Source organism: Hemicordylus capensis, chromosome 3, assembly GCF_027244095.1.
Source record: "Hemicordylus capensis ecotype Gifberg chromosome 3, rHemCap1.1.pri, whole genome shotgun sequence".
Taxonomy (NCBI): Eukaryota; Metazoa; Chordata; class Lepidosauria; order Squamata; family Cordylidae; genus Hemicordylus; species Hemicordylus capensis.
In genome coordinates this window covers 86542739-86558008 of record NC_069659.1, presented here as the reverse complement: position 1 = coordinate 86558008, position 15270 = coordinate 86542739, and the positions used below count along the sequence as shown (strand labels likewise).

Below are 15270 nucleotides of genomic sequence, written 5' to 3'. Positions count from 1 at the left end.
ATATTATCCTCCCTTATTTCGTTCAGAAAACACAATAAAGTATTTCTATTGGATCAAATAACAAGATTGTCATCAGCTAGCCACAGCGAATGCCTTCATGCAGCAACACAATAGAGTGGACAGAATGTGAATTCGTCCTAAGTCAAAGATAAAATAAACCAGCTGAGTTGAAGAATGTTTGGACCATTATCAATCCATGTATTTAGTAGTGCCATTATTGATGTTTTTGATATTAGCAGTCATTGGAAAGACTAAATCTGAGTTCATTTGAAATTCATTTGAAAAATTCTCAAATGAAGAAGTCCCACAGGCACATTTTAGGATTTGGGTATGTGCTTTAAGGGAAAGCTGTTTAAAACATTTAGTTCAAATTTCTTGGGGTTTTTTTTTTTTACATGTTTGTGGCTGTTAATTACATGTTTATCCCATCTAAGGAGCTCATGATGGTGTACGTGTTTCTCATTTTATCTTCACAGCAACTCTGTGAGAAAGATTAGGATGGGAGAAATGATGAAATGGTGGCTGGTTGAGGCAGGATTTAAATATAAACCACTGTACGCCTCTTCTGATGATCTAACCACTGCACCATCCTGGTTCTCAAGTGTCTCAGGTACAGTGGCCTGAACCACTTTCCTCATCTTTAGCAAATGCCCAGAGATGAAAGCTTGGGGCGGTCGACAAATTTAATAAATAATTAAATTTTAAATAACTCTCACTCGCTAAGGCTTCAAGTTTGAGCCAGCATAGGGTGGGGTGCAGCTGGCATGCCTTCCCCTGTCTGCAAAGCAGATTGTTTTTATTTATTTATTTGATTTATATCCCGCCCTTCCAAAAATGGCCCAGGGCAGTTTACATCAAAAACAAAACAACTAAAATAAATAAATTAATTAATTAAACAGTTAAAATCATTTAAACATTAAAATCATTAACATTAAAATCATTTAAAACCAGAGGCGTAACTAGGGAAAATGGCGCCCGGGGCAAGCATTGAAATGGCGCCCCCCGCGCCCCCAACATACTACATTATACTTAGGTTTTTCCTCACAAGCGCCCGCCCCTGCCGCCAAGCCAGGCCACTGACTGGCCGCCAGGCGCCAGCAAAGCAATGGGGGGGGCGCGGGCGGCGCGGAAGGGACCGCTCGTGGGGGAGGGGGCGCTGACGCGCTCCCTTGACTGCTGCAGCGCTGCTGCACTGAGCAGGAAACATTTGTATTAACAACAACAAAAAATTTTTGTCAGGGCGGCGCCCCCCATGTGACCAAAAAAGATGGCGCCCGGGGCACGTGCCCCCCCTGCCCCCCTATAGTTACGCCTCTGTTTAAAACCAAACATTAAACATGTAAAACCACGAATCTAATTAAAAGCCTGGGTGAATAAATGTGTCTCCAGTGCCTTTTTAGAAGTTGCTAGAGATGGGAAGGCTCTTATTTCAACAGGGAGCACATTCCAAAGTCCAGGAGCAGCAATGGAGAAGGCCTGTTCCTGAGTAGCTGCCAAATGAGCTGGCGGCAACCACAGATGAACCTCTTCAGGAGGCTTTACACACAGGGTTTCTACCCCAAATCTCTGTCGTAAGAGAGCGTGTGCATTCACACACCAGCCAAACCTACCCCGAGGTCTCTTTGAGGTCCTTAGACCCACTCCACATACAAGTTGGATGTTGTCTTGCAAATTCTAGCTTATCTTGAGGTATTTCTGGGTTTTTAAAATGCTGGTTTTAAGCTACTTTTTCTGAAAACACTGGAGTAAATAGGGAGAGGCACTGACATAGAAACATTAGCATGATAAGAAGGATACTCTCTTTACAAATGCAAATGTAGCTCTTCAATACTCTCCCCCCTCCACCACTGGCTCTCTTCAATACTCTCCCCCCTCCACCATTGGAAAACACGAAGGAAAACATGTGAAGTTGCATCAAAAGCAAACCCTAGAGCAGAGGGGAGGGGCTGCTTCCCTCAATGCCCTGAGTGTAATTCGAAGTGGCTTCTTTCAACATTTACCTGAAACCATCTTCCTTCTGTGCTTGCACCCTGTTACTTATTTCTTCCCATTTCATTTCTTCCCATTTCACCTAGACTGATTTTTAGCAGGGCTAGTGTCAGGGATTGGCCAAGTCAGGCCCTGGCTGAGTGCTTGGGGCTGACCCAGGGGTGGTAGGGGCACAATATGGGAGCAGGGCAATGGATGGAGCACCAGGAGAGGCCCACTACAGGAGTTTGCTCTAGGAGCCATTTGGATACTCTTTCCCACTTTATGCTCCGAAAGGATTCCCCAGTTGCTGATGCTGGCTCATCCTTCTTTTCACCTTTGCTGCTTGGGCTAGAGCAGGAATCTTGGCTGCCAATCACCAATGGTCCTAGCATGCTCCTGCTCACAAATCTTGAGCCAGATTGTACAGTTTTGTATAGCTGTAGATATCTAAAGCTGCCACTGACTTTGACTCATTAGTCATGACAAAATGTAATTTATGAAGCACTGAGTTTTGATGAAAGAAAATGAGCATATTTTAATATAATCCTCCATTCCTTACATATCTCATTCAGATAAAGCTGGAAATTCAGTCTATAGTACAATAGGTCCCCTCTCTTTTTTGATAGGAGTAGCTATACTGATTGGTGGTAGGTTTTTTGCACTTAGTGGAATAGGAGGGGTCAGGGGAGGGAGCAAGAGTGAGAGGGGGCTGGCTCACACAGTCTGTTAATGAAAAAACATTTGGGGTCAGTCATTTAAAAATGTGTGCATTACAAGTTGATAATAAATGCGAACAGCTGATTTGGGGCAGGAGGTTTTTAGGGAGGCTGGTTTCAAAAAATTATAAAACACTGACATAAGGAGAAAAGAAAACTGAATTCTAAACAAGAGCTGAAAGACAGAATAGATGTGTCTAAGGATGCTAAATTAGCACTGGGATGGGGGGAAAGAAATGAAGGGAGAAAGAAATCAATAATAAGTGAATACATAAGAAGCACCAATTAAAGTTGAATTAAGGTTCAGCAAGCAAATTGGTGCTTTCAACCAGCACTGAAGCACTGAGACGCACCTGCCTGTAATTGGGGAAATCCCCACAATGCACCGCACAATGCACAAGCCTCATGGTGCATTGTGGGATTTCTGGGGGCGAGGATGATACGTCCCAACCCCTGCAGCTCTACACTGCTTGTGTCAGCCATGAACCGTCTGGGTGTACAATCTGCACGACCAGACACACACACACACCCCGTGCGCACACCCACCCGGATCATCTGCAGGGAAGGCGAGCTTCTGCTGCCTTCTGCACCACCCGCCTTCAACTCTCTCACTGCCCGCCCTCAACTCTCTCATGAGAAAGGGCTCATAGTCTAGTCCCGTTCTAGACTGGGTGTGGAGCAGATAGACAAAGAGCAGGAGAACAGAAAACTAAGGGGCCCTCTTTATTAAATTCTGAATGTGTTGAATTTACCCTACTGCAGGTTCATTGTGTGTAACAATCCTTAGTTCTCTGGATTCTACAGCCAGCATCATATAAGAGACTGTACAAAGTCTCTACGATTTAGTAAAGTTAAGGTGACCTCCTTAACTTGTAATTTCCATTCTTTTGAGAGCATGGAAGCAAACTGTAAGCAGGTTAACTCTCATCCTAAATAAGCCAAAGGGTTTTTGTGTAGATAGAACTGGCTGGAGAGTGATTGGTTGGCACCCCCAGTTTGGGCAAATGTGGGGAATTTAGCTCAAAAGGGGAGACAGTCCCAAGCAGTCTTAATTTGTGCAAGCGTATAAACTCAAGAAAATCGGCTTGAGAAAGAGGTTTTCATTAAATAAAAAAGGAGTTCATTGAAAGAAAAATAATAAAAGCAGCTGGAGACTAGCGTCCATCCAGGGAGGTGAAGTGGGGAGCAGGAGAGTTGAAGGAGTGAGTGGGGTTCCTCATGAGGAGAGTTCCAGCGTGAGGCCAGCTGGATAGATCGGCAGGGGGGACCAATCTAAAACCAGGCACAATGAGTTGAGCCTCAGCATGAGGGCAGCAAATTGGCCAGGCAGTTAGTGATTTCAGCTCAGGTGGCCCCAATGGAGAGGGGAATACTTGTAGCAGTGGAGTCCCCAGTGTATAGCACAAGGGAGCACAAAGATGTCTTGCAGTTGGAGTCCCCATTGTAAAGCACAAGGGAGCACACTGGGTAATGGAGTTAGCGATACTAATATTTCAAAATGTGCCTCAAGGGCACCTTTCTATTGTCATGCTTTGCTATCTAAAGCTGCTCAGGTGGACTTGCCCCAGAATACTTTGTTAATGATCATCCTGCCTGGGTGAGGCAGTGTATGAATTGCCTATTGTATGCTAGGCTGGTGGTAATGAAAATCAGTGTGCAGGTGCGTCAAAAGCGTATCCTGTGTGCTGGGACTGACTCTACCAATAATTCCACCAAAGGTTTTGATGGGCACCCTGTTCAAAGTTACATCACTGGCTCATCCCTATTGTGATGGAGGCTGCTGCTGCACTTGTCTTTATCTGCTTCCCCTTCCTGGCCAAATTGCTTCATTTGCAAAAGGTGTTATCTCTTGCAAGAGGATGGGGGAGTTTTTAGAGTTCATTCCAAGTCCAAAATGACCTCACATGCCAGTTAATTTGCAATCTCTAGTTCTGGAGTCTGCTTAGCTGGGGCCCCCTCCTAGAGAGAGGGAGTGTGAATCTAATCCCCTTTCACATTTGTGTTGCTGGTAGGCAAATTTAGGGGTGACTAGTCCACTGCCAACTAAGTGACTTGTCCCCATGTATAACATAAACTGGGAGATCACATTGTGGTGTAGCTCCTGGGAATAGCCAAAGTGCAATCTCCAAGCCCGGGAAAGCAGCAGTAAACAAGGAGACTTCTGGGAGCTGGGCAGAGTAAGCTTAGCTAGTAACATTTGATATTTCAATATTCTTACTGCATTTCTGGAGCCACCTGGTTTTCTGAACACAAAAGAGCAGAAATCCCATCATGGCGTCAGTCACGTTCATGGCATTTTCACCTCATTGGGTAGAAATCCCATGGGATCAACTATCCTCAAGTTTCACCATTTGCATTCTGGACACACACACACACAATGTGCTTTATTCAATTTCAGCACCAATCCCAAACCCAAGCCTGTGGGGAGAAAGTAATCTAGGCATTATGCTGGCCACATAAATAGACTTTATTTAGCCACCCTACATTCAAGTCAAATCCACTTTCATAATAGTCAGCATTACAGTAGTAATTTTGGCATGACTTAAAACCACAAAAATAAACTTTTAAAACATGTTAAAAATTACTGGTAATCTTAACCATGCTGTTGTTCTAAGTAAGCCACCACTTCTAAAATAAAGAGAAGGTGCAAATAGATAGGGAACTGGGACCAATCCAAAATCCAAAATACTAGCGCTGTCAAAAGATTAAATATCATTTTAGCTGCTTAATCATCTGATTGATTGGTTGATCTCTCTATTTAAACAAATCTGCATACTGTATTGCCAAAATCTCAGTGGCTAGCATTCAGATAATTCCATTAGGTACACTGAATGCTTGGGCATGCCCAGTGGATTTTTTAATTTCTTTTCTTCAAACAGCAGGCTTCCCTCCATTCTGTATCTCAAAATATTTCGAAAGCCTCTTCTGTTCTCAGAGTAGCTTACTGTGCAATATAGGACTGCTGTTCAGAGGCACAAGGGCCCAACCACTCTTGGGGACATGACATTAATTGTGCAATTATTTGGATCCTTTATACATGATATACAAGGAAGTGTAAGCTAAGTTACAATATAATAAACACAATTATCACACATTCTTAAAAGAAGAGGGCATTTAAAAAGGTTATTCCCTATTATGGGAATAAAACATAACCAAAGGAGTTAAAAAATAAATTTGCGTCCTTAATGCACAACCTTTCTGATTAAATCTGCTTTCACCAATGAAAATCTGCTCCCAGATGCTTACTGGGGCGAGGGCGGGGGTCGCGGGAGGGTACTAATGGTACTAATCTTTCTGTGGCAATGATTCATACAGGCGGCATAATATATTAGCAAGCATTCATCCAGACATGCATCTGTCTGGCTTAGTAATTGCATTGAGAGTCTCCATGACAGAGCTTCATGTCTGGCAGACACTAGTGGAGAGATTCTCCATGCACTTGGTCAGATCCACATCGTAGGAAGCTTGCAAACACTGTGGGTTGTGCACGGAGTGCCTTTGGCTCTTAGAAGATTCACAAGGTATTCCAGAGCATTTTACTAATGCATTGAGTTAAACACTGGCAGTGCAACGAATGAGTAAGCAAATGTGGCAGCCAGCCTCTTCTGAACAGCATCTCACATGTAAATGGCTCTGGGCACTGAAATCTATTTGACCAAAAAAAACCCAAGAACTAGCCAAAAAAGGACTAGGATTTCCTCTGACTCTCTTCATTTCATTTTAGGGCACGTCAGGATTTTGGCCAAAGAGAGGCAACAGGGAATATGATTTTGATGTGAACTAAAACGGAGGCTGGTGCTTCAAACAGTGCAGCCTTCCAAGTGCATATAGTTTGTCACCAAACACTAATTCAAGTTCTGATGTGGATTTTGAACTGTTGACTCAGAGGTCCAGAGGCTAAAAATCTCCAGAAGAGCTATGCCAACCACATGAATTTATTATAGCAAATCTGCAAATGTCACTTGTTCCTTTTCAAACATATCCCATTTAAATGTATACTTAAAAACTCCATAATTCATTTTTCTATAGGAATATAGTGAAATACTGAATTCTAAAACAGATTATTCATTTCAGTCTTCAGTGTTATCATTTGGAAAATATAAAACCACTGAATAACTAGGCTGTACACTACTAAAATAAACATATGTAAAAGCTACACAGTACTATTATTGGGGCATGGGTGGAGGGTTGGGAGATAATTCGGGGAGAAATGCTTTATAGAAAAATGTACCTGGGAGGCAGATGAAATTTGTTGGTTGGAAAATGTTGGTTTTATTGTGAGAAATTTGAAAAAGAGCAAAGAGGTACTGCAACATTTAATTAGGAAGAAATGATTACCCATGTAACTGCCAGTAGTGGACACAATTCAGCAAAAGGCAGTCATGGCTCTTGTTGCACTGAAAGCAACGAAACAGAACAAACTCACAACTGATATGAAATCTACTCATTTCATTAAGATGAAGAGCTGATAGCATTTGCCTTGGGGATCATAGTCACTATCCCCATGGTGAATTTCTCATTCCTTTTGCTGTCATAAAGCTCAGCTCATGAGTTGAGTCAATCACCTACTGCAGGGGTTCTCATGGCCAAAGGTCACTGTGGTTGGGAGTAAAGATGGGAGCTGTACTTCAACAATATCTGGGGACCCAAGTTTAAGAACTCCTGATCTTGTGAGTTTTCTTCCTCCCGCTGGACATGATTGCCTGTATCTAGCAGTGTCAGAGAGATGTGCCACCTGATGCACCCCTGGTGGCGCAGTGGTAAAACTGCCGCCCTGTAACCAGAAGGTTACAAGATCGATCCTGACCAAGGGGCTCAAGGTTGACTCAGCCTTCCATCCTTCCGAGGTCGGTAAAATGAGTACCCAGAATGTTGGGGGACAATATGCTAAATCATTGTAAACCGCTTAGAGAGCAGTATATAAATGTAAGTGCTATTGCTATTGCTATTGATGGCCTCTACTTATGCAACCAGTTAACTAAATTTGTACATTTGGGGATAGAACTTGCCAATCTCCATGGCAAGGAGATTGCCATGTATAGGCTAGCTGTCATTCATTGTCATGCAATGTATAGGCCAGCTGTACATTGCCATGCAATGTACATTGTATAAGCCAGCTGAACATTGCTATGCAATGTATAGGCCAGCTGTCATTCATGATTAACATTTGCTGAATTGTGACCACTGTTATACCAGCTTAACAAAAGATGACTTGTCAAAACTATGTTCATATTTTTAGAATAATATTGAGTATACACACTTTATTCACGTTATGCTCAACGTATGTACAATCTGTGTACAGAACTGTTCACAGTTATTCATATATGTTTAATGCACACAGTACACTTCCTATATGCACCCTATATTTCCTATATGCACCCTATATTTGAGGGGGCCTGTTCCTAGCATTTAAAATGAACACATATGCAGTCATTCACATAAGAACATACACATGTGTACAGATACCTGTATGCACATATAGCATCTGACTAGGGCTACAGATGTTGACAACATAACAGGTTTATTAGCATGACTTTCTACAATTCCCATGTAGGGATTTTAGGACTTGCCAGAATAGACATTACTTTAAGAGCATGTTGGAATTCTGCATTGGAACGCCCCATGTTTTTAATTTTATTTCATTTTACAAAAAGCAGCCACAGAGGCCTCTGATCTGGAGTGGGACCATGGCATGTGCGGTACAGGGGGAGGTGAATATTTTAATACTTACCCCCACACCATTTTCCCATTGTGAATACCCCTCAAGCTATTTGCCCTGAAATGTGGAAGTTACCTCACAGGATTCCAACAACACATTTTGAAAGTGTTGTCCTCAGCACAGTCCTGTAGCAGGGTTTCTCTTAGTCAAAAGAGTGGGAAGGGAGAATCTGCAAGGTGGATTTAAGAAGACAGTGCACAATTAAATCACTGGGTCTGAATACAACACAGGCGCAGACTGAGGCAAGAGGCCAACAGTAGTGCCCCATTTTCAATTACCTTCCTTCTCACTTCAGAGGCACAGGTGGAGGGGGGGAAAGTGCAGTTGAGTTCTGCTTTATTTCCCTCCTCATTTGTTTAGAATGTCCAAATAGGAGTTTGCATTCCTCATGTGCGGAAAGGTGAGTGCCATCTCAATCTCTTGAACACATGCAACTTTCTGCGAGGTGGGGTGGGGGATGCAAAGGCTTGCTTTGAACTTGCTTTTAAACAAGTGGGGGTAGAGGAAGTGCAACTCATACGTCACCTCTAGCGTGGGGGGGGGATGAAATGGTGGGGGGGAGTCACACTGCCCCCGCCATCGCCATCGCCACCCCACCCCCCACTCCCATGGAATTTGATGCTGAGGCAAAAGGTACAAGTTGTAAAGAGAGGAAAGCAATGACTTGTTTAGGACAACAGAAAGCTGCTGAAGGTGTCAGCACTCCTCTTTGTTGTCATTACAAGGTAGCTTCACTTGGCCTCATCCTCCACCACTGGTTCCAGACATGCTGAAGTGTATATTAAACAGCCAGTTGCAGAGTGTTGTGTTCTATCCAGTAATCTTTTGCAGTTTGTTTGGACACTTGTCTCAGGGGGGATCCTGTAGAACAGTGTTTCTCAACCATCGGTCCGCGAACCGGTGCCGGTCTGGGAGCTGTTGGGTACCAGTCCATCACACGTAGAGGGGTGGGGCCTGGGATCCATGAGTTTGCCAGAGCTCATTTCTAGGCAGTCAGCCCTCATTGCTGGATAACATTAATTTAGCTTCCACAAATGAACATTATCCAGCAATGAGGGCTGACTGCCTAGTTGGAAATGAGCTCCGGAGAGCTCCCGGCGGCGGCGCCTACCAGCCCAAAATTGTTTTGAGGGGCCTGGGGTTGGGGTGGGGGTGACCCCTTTACTAACTGCTGGTCCGGGAAACTGCACAGGAAGAATGTAGTGGTCCATGAAACTTTGAGAAACACTGCTGTAGAACATGTGGGGGAAGAGTCAGAAAGGGAAAGGGAAGGGAAGGAGAAGCTAAGTGAGCAAAGAGTCACCTTTTAAAAGTGGTGATTTCCTTTACTGAGCAGGGGGAGAGCAACTGGCCCTATCCAATCCCAGCACAGCATCCCTCCAGTGGCTGTTGCGGGTGTCTATCTTATGTTTCTTTTTAGATTGTGAGCCTTTGGGGAGAAGGATCCATCTTTATTTATTTTTATTTCTCTATGTAAACCACTTTGGGAGCATTTGTTAAAAAACTGCATATAAATATAAACTACTACTATTAGTAGTAGTAGTAGTAGTAGTAAACCTTTAGTTAATTCTACATAAGATTTCCTTGAGTGTATGAGGGAAACAACTATAAAACACAGAGCCCTTTGCCACAGATGGAAAGTCTCACAGAGACAACTAGGCAAGCATGTTTAGGACTGCATTCTTTGTTGTTCAAGTGACTGAGCAGTGTGTGCTGGATTGACTTTATCCACAGTAACCCTTTCCAGACACTACGTAGTACATGTGAATTATGGAGCCTGAATCAGTAATCCAAATTTCACAGACACACTCCCCCCCACCACCTCCCCAAACCACAGGCACTGCTCTGCAGAACAAATGTCTCGGCAAATTTCATACTGTACTTGATCAATGTCAGCTCTGGTCACACTGAAGCACTCCTAAAGTACATGATTAAGTTCAACTGATTTCGGCAGGAATGAAGCCAGTGCTTGAAGTTAAACAAGGCTTTGCATAATTCAAGTTAATGTTGGCCAAATTAAAGAAACGTTCACATTACCATAGGATAAATAATAATCGACCTAGCATAGTGATACCTCAATAGAAGCCACCTCGTAGCACTTGAATATCTCTAGTGTTTGCTTTTAAAAATTTATACCACATTAATATGTGTTCAGCAACTGGCACTGAATAACATATTTCCTCTGTTTTGTTATACTCATTCATTTTCTTGTACTTTGCTTCCAGTGTGCAGGCATTTACATGATTTTAGAAGGAAAATAAGTTACTAGTTCAGTCAATGCATTTTCCATTCCATTTTTCTAATTTTCTGCTTGAGAAATATTGCCTTATGCCAATGAAGTGGATAGTGTGGTGACTGACTTTTAAATTGATACTTGTCCATGCATCCCCATTATGAACCAAGTCAAGAGAGCACTGGAAAATTTTTTTTTAATCATCATTTGACCATATTCTTTCACAGGAGACAAGATATTTTAGCCCCTACGCTCTGATGAATGCTATTTTCTTTGGTTCCAAATTCCATTGAATTCACAGGTACATTTCTTGTAAAGCATTTCTACATATTGTTATATGTTTAAACAGCACACTGCAGGGAACTGGCATTGTCAGATCTTGAATTCAGCCAGGGCTGCAGCCTTGGATTCTGATGTGGATCCTAGTGCTCAGCCCTGAAAACATATGCACTTATCTAACTATCTATTTATTTATTTATTGTTCAATTTTTATATGAAAGATGTTTCATAAAGCATCCCAAGGCTTTATACACACAAGTTATGATGCCACATCCCTGTTTGTGACTTTGGTCCATCCATGCAGATGACCGAGGTGGCAAATGGAGGATAGGGAAGGGGAAGGTGGCCTTACTATAAAAGGACCCTCCTTTCCCCCAGTATTTATTACTGAGCATACATACCCTAGCTTCAACTTTCCAGAAACTGCAGCTAGCATGGAAGGACTGCCTGAGGAACTAGGTATTGATATTTGGGTGACACTTAGGGCAAACTACATGTTACATTAAATGTGTAATTAAAGCAGATGTGCTTAATGCTTATATTCTAAATATCAGGGCTGCAGCCACCTAATGGCACAGCGGAGAAATGACTTGACTAGCAAGCCAGAGATTCCCGCTTTGACTCCCCACTAGTATGTTTTTCAGACTATGGGAAACACCTATATCGGGCAGCAGCGATATAGGAAGATGCTGAAAGGCAACATCTCATACTGCACAGGAAGAGGCAATGGTAAACCCCTTCTGTATTCCACCAAAGACAACCACAGGGCTCTGTGGTCGCCAGGAGTCGACACCAGCTCAACAGCACACTTTACTTTACGTTAGTGTGCGGGGAAGAGGAGGCTTTAACCCTTTGTCCCTTAAGTGGTGCAGCGGGGAAATGCTTGACTAACAAGCAGAAGGTTGCTGGTTCAAATCCCCACTGGTACTATATTGGGCAGCAGCGATATAGGAAGATGCTGGAAGGCATCATCTCATACTGCATGGGAGAAGGCAATGGTAAATCCCTCCTGTATTCTACCAAAGAAAACCACAGGGCTCTGTGGCCGCCAGGAGTCGAAATTGCCTTGATGGCACACTTTACCTTTACCTTGCCATGGTCCTGTTTGAGATTGCCCTTCCAGCTTCTATTTGCCTCAGGAAAGAAGCTCCCACTGGCAGCACCTTTGGGCTTAGTTCCCATAGCCTAAGAAGTTGCCTTGGCTCAAACAGCCAACTTCTCCTTGCAGCGGCATCAGCGATGTAGTTGCAAATTCAGAAGTGCAGGTGCTCCCTATGACAGCCCCCATGGCCATACCCACCCCAAGAGACAGAGAAGCCGAGAAGTACCAGCGCTCCATCCCTGCATGCCCCCTCTCCACTACATCCTGGATCAGCATACCCAGGAACCTGCTCCCAGTGCAGCAACCTGGTTCAAGCTGGGCCATCTAAGTCTTCAGCACGGCATCTTCCATGGTCAGCTTCATGGAGACAGCAGATGTAGGGACCTCCAACAACTGCATAAGATTTGTCCCAATGACGTCCTAATTTTGTCACAAGGAGAGAACAGATGCACTGCCTGAGGTTGCTTGCATTAGAGCCAAGACTGCACCATAGATAGTTATGGTGAAAAGGGTGGCTGCATGCATTGCATATTGTTATCATGCAAGATTTCCCTTTGAGCACCAGTCTCGAGTCTCACAAACTGAGATGGTGCAAACTAGGCTGGAATAGAGTGAGGTGGCTGCTATAGATGCACCCCTGCTAACTGAGCAAAGAGACACTTTTTAAAGTGGGGATTCTCTTATGTTTAGCAGGGGGAGAGCAACAGGCCCTATCCAGCCCCAGCACAGCATCCCTCCAGTGACCGTTGCTGGTATCTGCCTTATGTTTCTTTTTAGATTGTGAGCCGTTTGGGGACAGGGGACCATTTTATTTATGTATTTTTCTTTGTAGGCCGCTTTGTGAACTTTGCATGAAGAGCGGTATATAAAGATTCTTCTTTGTCGTCGTAATATAGACAGAGTAGGTTTATGAAGCAAGCAACCCTTTGCCTGGAGTTTTTCTGCTCTGCCTGTTGCTGAGTTCTGACACTGAGCCTTGATCTGGCTCAGGAGAGCTGGTCCAGAGCTAAATGACAGTCAAATAAGGAATCAAGCTTGCTTGGAAGTCAGGTTGGAGAGGGAAAGGCGCCTTATCCTGATTATTTCAGGATGACCCAGTGAGGAGGAAAAGACACTCTGCACATGCTCAGTGGCACCTTCTTGTTATTTTGGGGTGATTCCGTTGGGAGGGCACTCTGCACATGCTCAGTGGTGCCTTGTCCTCTTTATTTCACACGTGCCCAGGCTGCTTTAGCCCAGGATACAGGCTCTAGGCAGAGCCGCGGAAGGGGGCCTTGATTTAGGCGAAACCCAATGAAAGAAATTTTTGCGATTTTGCATTGGTGGTGGTTGGAGCCTTCGCGGTTGAAAAGCCCAAGAAGAACTGCGTGGAGAAATGCCAGGAGGGTTGTACAGAGAGACGGCTGACGTCACCAAAGGATTTTCGTTCCCTTGTGTGCAATGGCCCATTCTCAAGTTGATGGTGTCCCTTTAATGATCCCCGAGAGCAGCGCCACAGCACTGGCCAATGCGAGGATGAGATTTGCTTGGATCATCAGGATGCAAGCAAAGATTCAATCACTTCTGGAGCGAAGAGGCACAAAGTAGTTTAGTTTGTGTGGGGGAGAGAGAGAGAGACCGAGGGAGGGAAGCGCACGCACAGAGGTGGCTCAGGTCCCACTTCATCACCTGCTGGACTGGAGCTCAGATTCTGCAGAGGGGATTCTTCTCCCCCAGCCCCACCACTGCCAGCCCTCTCCTCCTCCTCCTCCTCTCTCGCCTTTTCCTCGGCTCCACTTCTGCCCTGGACAGCAGATCGAATGAGGGAGCCCCACCGGCCATTTCGAGGGGCAACTTTCCAATCTCACGAAGCGCTTCACTAATCACGAGGAGGAGGAGACGACGACCCTCCTTTCCCCATCCGGCAGTCCCCCCCCGCCCCCCGCCGCAGGGTGAGTGATGGGCTAAAGGGGAACATAGTAAGACTAGACCTCAAAGAGCCACCCAGCGCGAGAGAGGCGCCGGAGGAGGAGTGGATCCCAAGGCAGCCGAAGCCCCCGCTCTTCCTGCTGTAACTCCCGCCGCCCGGCCGCCGCCCGACCCAGCCCCGTCCATCTCGCTTCTTCCTTACCATGAGCAAGAAGCCCAAGAAAGCATGAGGGGGAGAGCTCCAGCCCAGGTCGGAGTGGCTGATGCCTGAGTGCCAGGAAGTGTGGCCGAGAGGCGGAAGCATGAAGCCGGGCGAGGCGGCGTGAAGAAGATGGAGAGCCCCCTTTGCTGTGAGCCCAGGGACTCTGCCATGGATGCCAGCAGGGGACTCTTATTCCTCCTCCTCTACGTCTGTCTAGGCATCTCTCAGACTTCCCAGCAAGTGCTCAGGATCGGTGAGTGCGGAGCAAATCGCGGGTGGGCGGGATGGTTATTTTTTGGAAGGAGGGGGGTCTTCCTTGCTGCGCACAGTAGACTGATCTGATGCATGGCAAGATTTATCGGGGGTGGGGGGAGCTAGAGAACACTTGGGCCGGGGTCAGTTGGATTATAATCTGCCACGAGGAGACAGCCTGGTAAGAAGAACCCCCTCGGGAGAGCAATAATCACGCTGATCAGAAAGAGTTCCTAGGAGAAACATCAGCCAGCCCCAGTGTGTGTGTGTGTGTGTGTGTGTGTCCTGTACGCTTCCTCTTCATATGCAGATTACTCAGAAGGCTCGCTTGTTCCCCCTTGCATGCCTTTTCCAGGTCCGCAGTGAGAAGTGATTGGACACACTCCTAGCCCTAGGCTGAGAGGCTGGCTGCAGTGCACCCAACTGACCTCCCGCCCCAGGGCTGGCTGTGGTGGGCTCCTGTTACTTGGGAGTGCTTGGCTTGCTTCCTCTGTGGATTGCCGCCTGCCTCGTCTCTCTTCCTCCCCACTCCTGCCTCTTGGATCAGTAGCACCCCCACTCCCTTTTTGCAATTACTCAGACTCTCTCTCTCTCTCTCTCTGATAAATAGCTGGCAGACAGAAGGAACAAATGAAGTTTGCCCGTATGTGTGTGGTGTGTGTATTGGGTTTTTTAAGGCGAGCTCTTTGAGAAAGTAAAGGTTCACCTGGTTTGCCTCTCTCTCGGTCTCTTCCTCTTCAGGATACCTCTTCGAACAGATTTGGAGATTACGCAGTGTGGATTACATACTGACCCTCTTAGTTTGATCTGCCATCCTGCTTGTCATTTGCACGAGTGGAACAGGAAAAGAATGGATTTTCCCACCACCCTGTTATTTGAGTGTGTGTT

General features: G+C 45.2%; 1 protein-coding gene across 6 annotated transcripts in view; it reads left to right on the top strand.

Moving 5' to 3' along the window:
• The window catches only part of GRIK1 (glutamate ionotropic receptor kainate type subunit 1), a 293855-nt gene that overhangs the window by 15062 nt on the left and 263523 nt on the right, over positions 1-15270 (top strand). For 5 of the 6 annotated variants that reach the window (XM_053310759.1, XM_053310756.1, XM_053310753.1 and 2 more), the window contains exon 1: positions 13603-14383. The exons of the other annotated variant lie outside the window; for it this stretch is intronic. In XM_053310759.1, coding sequence (XP_053166734.1) covers positions 14260-14383 — 124 coding nt within the window. In that variant the 5' untranslated portion in view covers positions 13603-14259. Of the gene's footprint in view, positions 1-13602; positions 14384-15270 lie in introns of those variants that run through there. 6 annotated transcript variants of the gene reach the window in all.